This window comes from Triticum aestivum, chromosome 1B (assembly GCF_018294505.1).
Source record: "Triticum aestivum cultivar Chinese Spring chromosome 1B, IWGSC CS RefSeq v2.1, whole genome shotgun sequence".
In the NCBI taxonomy this organism is placed as follows: domain Eukaryota; kingdom Viridiplantae; phylum Streptophyta; class Magnoliopsida; order Poales; family Poaceae; genus Triticum; species Triticum aestivum.
Window position 1 is genome coordinate 676,402,737 of NC_057795.1, and position 9,023 is coordinate 676,411,759.

At 44.6% G+C, this 9,023-nt stretch overlaps 1 protein-coding gene and 1 long non-coding RNA gene across 2 annotated transcripts; one reads left to right on the plus strand and one right to left on the minus strand.

Annotated features, from left to right (window-relative positions):
- Positions 1-202: 202 nt before the first annotated feature.
- LOC123148161 (LRR receptor-like serine/threonine-protein kinase GSO1) lies at positions 203-3,730 on the minus strand. Its single transcript, XM_044567528.1, has 2 exons — positions 843-3,730; positions 203-758 (listed from the first exon to the last, which is right to left on the minus strand). The coding sequence occupies exons 1-2, from the start codon at positions 3,688-3,690 to the stop codon at positions 388-390; spliced, it is 3,219 nt and encodes a 1,072-aa protein (XP_044423463.1). The 5' UTR covers positions 3,691-3,730; the 3' UTR covers positions 203-387.
- Positions 3,731-5,085: 1,355 nt separating this feature from the next.
- Positions 5,086-5,939, plus strand: LOC123100003 (uncharacterized). The gene is made up of 2 exons (XR_006448328.1): positions 5,086-5,216; positions 5,418-5,939. It is a non-coding gene; the product is annotated as an uncharacterized lncRNA (long non-coding RNA).
- The last annotated feature ends 3,084 nt before the right edge of the window (positions 5,940-9,023 follow it).

The following is a 9,023-nucleotide window of genomic DNA, read 5'->3' on the forward strand; positions in this document are numbered from 1 at the left end:
CCAAGTACCATGAAAGTTTTTCATACAAGAGACTTGCATGAATCAATTTTCATATTATTGTCAACCCTAGATTTTAACGGAAGCCCAAAAAGAAGGAGATGAATAAGAGATGTTGCTTTGAACGGATTTTCATATCGCCAAGAAAAATTTTATATGTAAGACTGGATCATCAAATTATGGAGCAAAAAGCGTATAGCACATATAACAACTAATGCACCCCATTACACGCCAACATGGCTGGAACCGAGGAACATAGTTTTAAAAACAACAACATATAACCAAGACAGGTTAACAACATAATCTCTAGGAAGTAAGTGGATTATCTAGTGCCATTGATGGATGTTCTCAGAGTAGGAACAAGATAGATACACAAGTGCAGGTGATTTACTAATCCACACTCTCTTTCGCTGACATCCTTTTGGTGTATTCCACCTTGATCTTCTTCAATATCGCAACCACATCGCTCATCGTCAACCTCTTGTTAGGCGAATGGCTAGAGCAGAGCAAACCCAACTCGAATATCAATACAAGAAAATCTTCATTCAAGTTGCGGATGGAAGGCGATGAGCCTTGCAGTAGATGGCTATCCACGACGTGGACAAGATTTGCAGGAAACGCCTGACGAACCCACTCTCTAAGGGTTAGTTCTCCCACAAACATAGAATCCATAGGTCTCCTTCGAGTGAAAACTTCAAGAAGCATGATTCCATAGCTGAATACATCACTCTTACGTGATGCTTTTCCCATAGACCCATATTCTACACGAGAAAATATGTAAAGACTTTAAAGAACAGTTAATGAAATATAATTAGCAAACGGTATAACAAATGTTAGCAATGTACCTGGTGCCATGTAACCAACCGTTCCAGGCATGCTAGCAACAATCATCGAATTGTCATCACCTAATAGCATCTTTGCAATGCCAAAGTCCGCCACATGCGCCGTCAAGTCCATGTCAAATAACACATTGCTAGGCTTCAAATCACAATGCAAAACCACCTCGTGGTGCTCATGGTGGAGATAATTGATTGCCATTGACACATCGAGCATGATATCCATCCTCTCCATGAATCCTAGGTACATTGTGCCATCATAACGATGTAGCAGTGTCTCCAAGCTGCCATTGGGCATGAACTGAAGAACCAATGCTCTAAAGTCCATGTTTGAACATGTGTTGAGTATTTTTATGAGGTTACGATGCCGCACCATCCGGAGCACATGACACTCGGCCTCAAAGACTCTGATGGCATGGTCAAGCTTCATGTCAAGAACCTTTATTGCAACAACCAAACCATTACTAAGTTGTCCCTTGAATACTTTTCCAAATCCTCCAGACCCTAACATGTTATCATCACTGAAATTCCGAGTGGCACGGGCGAGGTCATGGTAGGAGACTAATTGATGGCTTGTGGCATCTACCACATCGCCGTGAGCTTTGAAAATTTTATGCTTCTTTTCAATCATTAGGTACAAAAAAATAGCAAGGGCGCTACAAGTTACCAGGATAGCTGGGAGTAGAAATTTGAGAAGATGACTACTATAAGGGGGGGACTTTTTATGGCAAGGAGAAAATCCAAGACGTTGAGAACCACAAAGCCCAGCATTCCCAATGAAAGATTGTGCCGTGAGGTTTGAGAAAATACCTCTCTCGGGTATTTGACCTTCTAGCCTATTGTAGGAGAGGTTCAACATAGACAAGTCGGTAAGGTTTTCAAGGAACATGGGAATGGCACCAGTGAGTTTGTTGGAGGAGAGATCTAATGAGGTTAAGCTAGTTAGCTTATCAAGTGTGCTAGGAATTGAACCTTCGAATGAGTTGTGTGACAGAATTAGGTAGGTTAGCATATTAAGTTGACCAAATGATTCTGGGATACTCCCGTTCAAGGAATTGGATGAAATATCAATTTGGTCGATTTGTCTTGGCCCAGCAACATCATTTGGCAGAGCACCAACAATTGAATTATAAGAAAGATTTACTTGGATAAGTTTCTGAAGTTGGAATAAGCTTGCCGGTAGTGTTTGACTTAACCTGTTATTGGACAAGTCAATGTATTCTAACCTGCTAAGATTACCAATGCTATCTGGTATGGAGCCAAATATTTTGTTTCTTTCAAGAAATAGTCGTTCTAGACCCAAAAGCATACCCATTTTTGTTGGCATAGGGCCTAAAATATCATTGTTAGAGATATCAAGCAACACAAGAGTTTCCATCATAGTGATTGATTCTGGAATTAAGTCAGTGAGTTGGTTGTATCCAAGATCTAACAGTTCAAGGCTACTTAAGTTTGAAATTGTTGATGGAAGCCTGCCTGTTAATTTATTTTGATTTGCAATGAAACTAATTAACTTTGTTGAGAGATTGCCCACATGGTCTGGAAGGGCACCTATGAAAGAATTATAGTTCAGGATAAGGCGTTCAAGTTGTCTACATCCAGAAAGAGCGGACAAGAAGCCCATGCCCCCCTCTAATTTGTTGTGTGATAGAACAAGCTTTTTCAAAGCAACAATATTTCCAAGTGTTGGCGGTACTGAGCCAGACAGTTGATTATCCATAAGAAGCAAATATGAAAGTTTTTGGAGTTTTCCTATTTCTGGTGGAATATTCCCTTTCAAGTTGCCAAAAGAGAGCTCTAGTACTGTAAGACTGCTGAGATTGCTAAGAACGTGTGGGATTGAACCAATGAGGTCATTTCCCCCCAAGGAAACTATTTCGAGGTGTGTCAATTTAGCTAGCCATGTTGGCACAACATCCATAAAAGAATTGGTATGCAAATAAATCTCTCTCAAGTATTGGCATGATGCAATACCTTTTGGAAACTGACCAGTAAACCTGTTTTGTGCGAGAGAAATAAATTGCAACATTGGGAGGCTGAATGTTTGATTGCTTGGTATTGGCCCGGTTAGGTTCCTATTGCCAGTGAGTGCCATGACGTGTAGTCTAGACATATTGTACATAGCTTCTGGCACTAGGCTGGAAAGCTTATTGTACTGCATGTCTAAGATCTCAAGTATGGGCAGGGAGGCAACACCATCTGGTATAGGACCTGATAGACTATTGTTTCCAAATTTGAGGTACCTCAAGGAAGGAGTGTTGTTGAACAGATAAGGTGGTATTTGCCCACTCAAATAATTTCTTTGTAGATAAATCTCCTCAAGGTTGTTCATATGCAGCAACAACCCTGGAGGTATCTGGCCCGAGAGTTGGTTGTGCCGTAAATCAAAGACCTTAAGCCCTGCCAGGTTTCCTAGGCTAGGAGGAATGGCACCTGATAGGCTATTTTCACCTAGAAGGAGATATCTGAGACGATGTAGATTGCCAAGATCAGTTGGGATGGAGCCAGTGAGGTTGGTGCTGGTGATGTCTAGGAAAGAAAGGAAAGAGAGGTTACCCAATAGAGGAGTGATCGGCCCATGGAGGGATCTGTATGGCAGTGACAGTCGAGTGACCCTCTGTCGGCGGCGGCTGCATGTGACGCCCACCCAGTGGCAGAAAGAACTCTCCATGGTCCAGTTTTTGTCAAGGATGCCAAAGGGGTCATAAAATTGGACCTTGAAAGATAACAAGGCGGTGCGATCAGCATCGCTGCCGTTGCCGGCGGTTGGACTCGGAGAAGAACATGAGATGAATGAAAGTAGTAGGAGAAGTAGTAGTACAGCCATGGAAATGCATGCCGAGGATACAGTTGCCATGTTAGCTAGTTGTGTGGGTGTTCGTGTATGTCGTTACACCAATGAAAGTATGTTGAATTTATACAGGTTGGGAGCGCAACTGGATGTGCTAAATTTCTGTATATTTGTACGTCAACCCAACTGTAGCGTGGATATTAGTCGTCTTGCGGTCATCACACGACACAGTAAGCACTTTTAACTCTAGAGCTATCATATCCTTACCTGAGTGACACGCTTCTGGTCATATTAAAACCAATAGAAAAAGACTCCATCTCAAAGAAAAAGATCATCATTAAAAGACGCAGAGGAAAACCCATGGCCATTTGTTGTTTATCATTCATTGAGAAAAAAAAATCTCTGATGTATATAGGTTCATGCGAGGTGTTTGTTAACTTCAGGTAGCTTATATGCACAACACTTTGTGTATGAAGTGAATATGACTCCTTGGGAGCGTCAAAAAAGAATATGACTCCTTGGAGTCGGAGTGACTAGCAGGTGACTCTTTGTCTTGCTAATGAAATGAGACCAGCATATCTTTCCTTCCACACGTGGCTAATTTCTACGGGCATGCTTACCCGCTGAAAAAAAATAGCGCCACAAAGCCTGAAAAAATAATTCATGAAATATGCTAGTACCCATGTCACTCTAGGACTTGAAACCAGCTCGGTTGGTTCCACCATAAGGAACCTAACCATCTAAGCCAGACTTAGTTCACTCCATTAGAGAAAGTTAGGGCCTAAGGTACAATATTAGAGAATGAACACCTAAATCAAACCTTTTTCTGAAGGAGAGTAAGAAAGATTCAGCCATTCCATTTAAAACCCCCTAATGAACTCTCTTCCTCCTTAACCCCATCACCGGCTTGGCTCTCTCACACTTGCTCATCCTTCGAAAAAGCCCCGAAGTCCTAGATCGACCCACACCATCAATATTTCTCTGAGTATCTCACAAATATCCTTTGAAATTTATAAAAACGATACTTGAAAAACTAGTGCTAAACTCATGCTTTGGCGCAATGTGATTTTCTTCTCTCTCTTTGTAAACATTTAGTAGTTATGTCTTTTCTTGTGTTCAAGATTTTGTTGCGGAGACATCTTTTATTTTTATTCGCAAATGTTTCTTTATAAACCAGACAAAAAATGTTGTAAGAAGGGAGTGTGATGCAGGGCCTATCGCTCTTTATTAGCCGACATTAATTAGGATGTTGCCCTATAACCTCCGTCACAGGTAAATTGCTGATAGATGCATGGGAGTGCCATGCCCTTCAGGGAAATCTTAACACGAAAAGTTGAGAACGATGTGCACAAATGCCCTGCTCGTTCAAATTCTAACAGCATCGGTGAGCTTGCATGCATGCACAAATGCCCTGCTCTATGCCCTTCTATAAATAGGGCATAACTGGCACACTATCTTCCCAGCCAAAGCTTGCAAAGCTCCATCGAACGTCTTATCAAGAAGCATAGAAATGGCTGCAAGGCTCCCACTTCTCCTTGGGGTCGTATTGGTCGCTCTCCTGCTCGTCTCCCAGGATGCAGCGCCTGCAGCAGGTGGTTTGCAAACTGACACCGCAAAACTGTTAAGAACAAGTAGTGCTGCTAGTGAATTGAGGGGAAAGTAGTGGCTGCACCCACCTTCGGTGCACCCACGCTTAATTGAGTTCTAATAGAAGAGGACATATTACTAAGATGAACGCAGCCTGCAGGTGCCATGTTTATATGTGTAATGACATTTTTTGCATCCACATGCAGAAGAAAAGATGGCGCAACTTCCAGACGGGTATGGTGGATATGGGCCTGGTTACCTAGGTGGCTACGACAACAACGGCGGAGGAGGAGCCGGTCAAAATGGTGGTGATGGTGGCAGCGGTTATCCTTGAGGTGAATATTACGGGGTGACGGTCAAAATGGTGGTTGTCACTCTAGAAACCAAATATAAATGGTCTGTATCTATATATGAAATAAGGAGTGTCTTTATCTGCTCGAGCGTTTACGTGCTAGCAGGGCCGATATGATAGTATTGCGAGCTAGTAAATGTCGTATGATCACTTGTGTATGCATGACATATGCTAACTTTTAGTTTTAGGTATGGTGGCAACGGTGGGTCATGCGTACATGTATTCGAACACATATCCATAGGTGCACCTATTTCCAGTTAGTTTAAGTTAAACAAACATATACAGTACTAGTTTATGAACACATCCCCGCCGCGCCTCTTATGGACCTCACGGCTTGAAAAACTTGAGCACTATAAAGCGGTTAAGTTCTTTGCTTTGTTGACTATTTGAAATAGGATTTCGACTGCTTATTGTGGCCTATATATGCCGCTTATCCAAAAGAGAGCAGAATCTTTGGTTCATCTCTTCTCCAAGTGTCGCTTCCCTTTAAGGCTTTGGGATTTGGCTAAGGAGTGGCTCCAACTCTAGAACATTGACATATCCATGTGCCATTTGGAGTGCTCTATCAAAGAGTTGTGGGTTAACTCGTCTGACAAGAGAATTCCAAATATGAAAGCCATGGCTTTACCAACTGCGCTCATTAGTTGGATTATTTTGAATGAGAGGAACGTGCGTGTTTTCCACCACAGGTCCAGACCACCGCCAATCCTGTTGGTTTTTGATCTTGGTAGATCAAATTCCCCGGAGAGGTGCAGCAACACACGTACGTGTAAGCTAGCTCAAAGAAGCAACCAAGCTAGTAGCTTAATTGATCTACAGGGAACTAGTTGTAGCCTCTCGTTGCGTGGAGCAGCTCTAGCTGGATCGGATCGATCTACTCTCTTCGGAACACTTGCGGCGACTTCCGTAACTTGCGAACGATAAAACTGATCGATGGCCAAATTAAAGGCTCCTGTGGAGCCTTTCAAAAATCTTTATTGCTTTTCTCTTTTTCGTTGTGTTACAAGGACAGGGGTAGACGCATATATATATATATATGCGTACGATTGCCTATAGCTAATCTACTCGGTTTTACTGTTGGAGTACTACTTGGACTAGTATACGAGTACTACTCGGACACAATACACGGCATGTTTAGCTCTAACAAATCCTACTTGGCATCATCAAGAGTGAATCAATGCTATGAGCGACAGCGGTGCAAAAAGCTCGGGTACAATAGTACCGGGAGAGTAATGTCCTCTGCGAAAGAGAGAGTTGAGGCAAAAATGCCACACATGGAGCGATTGGCTCGTACTGATGATTGTATAGGCAGGTGCATGTTACAAGGCCTTGCAACGCAGCAAACAAGCTATCCTGGCACCGAGATATGCACATGATGAGGGCTGGGAGAGGTCGGGCGGATGGAGAGCGTCTCAACGGCTCTCGTACGGCAGGCGATTGTGCGGGCGTCGACGGGGGGGGGGGGGGGGGGGGGGGGGGCTGCTGTTGCGGCGGAGGCTGGTTGGTCGGCGGTCCGGTCCGCCGCGGGGCGTGCGCGATGCGCACCGTCCGGTGTTCGGTCCCCCGAGCCGTCCTGCGGGGGTCGACTCTGACGATGACGAGGTCGAGGACGACCAGGTAAGTGACAAGGTAAGTGGTGGTGGTTCGTCGAGGCCGCGTGCGGCGTGCTCGGTGGGTGACTATGTCGCCCGTGCGGAGGAGCTCGGGGCTCGTTCGTGGCCGGTCGCCGGCGTGCTTTCCCTCCTGGTGGGCATGGTGGGTGCCGCCAGGCGGCGCGGATCTGGCGGCCGCCGAGGGGGGTGGATGCGGGCCCAGAGGGTCGCTCGCGCCCCCTGCTGGAGGTGGGGCGCCGGGATCTTGTGCCGGCGGTGCCGCCTTCGGACTCGGTGAGCTCGCTGTCGTTGACAGGGGTCGGCGGCGGCGGCGGGGGGGGGGGGGGGGCGGATCCGGCCAGGGAGCCGCAGGTTCTGGCTAGGGTTCCACAGGCGACGACGCCGAACGGGCATGTGCCTCAGCTGGGCCTGGCGGAATGGCCCAGTTTACCAGTGCATGGGCCGGGGGGGGGGGGGCAGCTGGTGACCCGGTCATTCCTTCACCAGTGGGGGCGCAGGGGCGCTCCGCAGTGCCTGGGCCGGGCCTTCCTGGCCCATTGGCCTTGTGCCCACTTGTGATTCGCCTGGGCCCGGTGCGGTGGTGACATGCCATCTAAATCGACGTAAAGCAAAAATATGACAAGATCACATTGGTGACAAGTTGTGCACCGATGAAATAGTTACGCGGGTTTCTATAGATATACTATAGTTTGTTTTCATGCGTTTGTAGCTCTTTTAGTACTTTTAAATATCGTCATATAGGGTTTCACAATATACGAGTTTGAAAAATATCTTAATAAAAGTTTGTTGATTTGTATATAACTAACAAGAATTCTAGACTGTATGTGGTGTTAATAACGGGTTTGTCCTCGAATCAATAGCGCCTACAATATTCCTATAACTATTTATTTATCTCTTCAACTGGAACATAGCTTTAGCTTAATACTCCAGCATGCAATATAAGATTTTGGAGGAGGCTTACATGATAACTCAATAATAAAGTGATTAAAACAACCGTAGCCTACTTTAAGAGGTTAAGTAGTAGGACCACTGTCAATTTGGGTCAAAAGACACATGACGTTAGTTTGGAGTCCGAAGTCGGGTGTGGGACACAGCGTGTCCAGTTTCGAAGTATGAGATTCAAAGGTGCGTGTTTTCCTAGGAACCAAAAGTAAATATCGACATATGCTTGAGTTCACTGGCCGAAAAACCTTTTTTCTGTCCAAATTGATCAAAGTAAACTTTCCAAATTAACCGGGCCACCCATTTTTCTTAAGAAACATCCCCATCTTATCAGCAAAATATTCCATCTTCGATGGAATTTATAGCGGTTTCTGGAAGTATATGGGATTATAAAAGAAAACATTCATGTGTGCACCCAGATCATGCATGATGGGAGTTACGCAAGCTATGAAGAATAACCAAACAAAAGTTATATTAATGCTAATCAAATATACTAATGCATAGTAATTATTTTTGGGGGGTGTAAAACTCCTAAGCATCAATTATAAGATGTAATCAACACATAAAAGTACTCCCAGCAACCAATCGAAGGTTATAGTACCCAGATTGAATAGATGCTGAACTACGGTTTGGGATGGAGATGGTGCTGGTTAAGATGTTGATGGAGATCCTGATAACGAAAGGGGTGTTGATGATGACGATGGCTTAGATCTCCCCTCCCGGAGGGAAGTTTCCTCACCAGAATCACTCTGTGAGAGAGCAAAAGTGCTCCGCCTCAGTTCCACCTCACAGGAAAAACCTCAAGGCCACTCCATGAGAGAGCAAAAGTCCTGAATTTTTTTTTGTCATTTTTTCAAGGAAAAATGGCATTTATAGCCAAAGGGCATCAGTAATGCAGCCAAGAG

Coding starts and splice junctions, on each gene's coding strand:
- LOC123148161 (XM_044567528.1), bottom strand. CDS start 3,690: ATGGCAACTGTATCCTCGGCATGCATTTCCATGGCTGTACTACTACTT. Junction 759..842: donor GGTTGGTTACATGGCACCAG/GTACATTGCTAA, acceptor TTTCTCGTGTAG/AATATGGGTCTATGGGAAAA.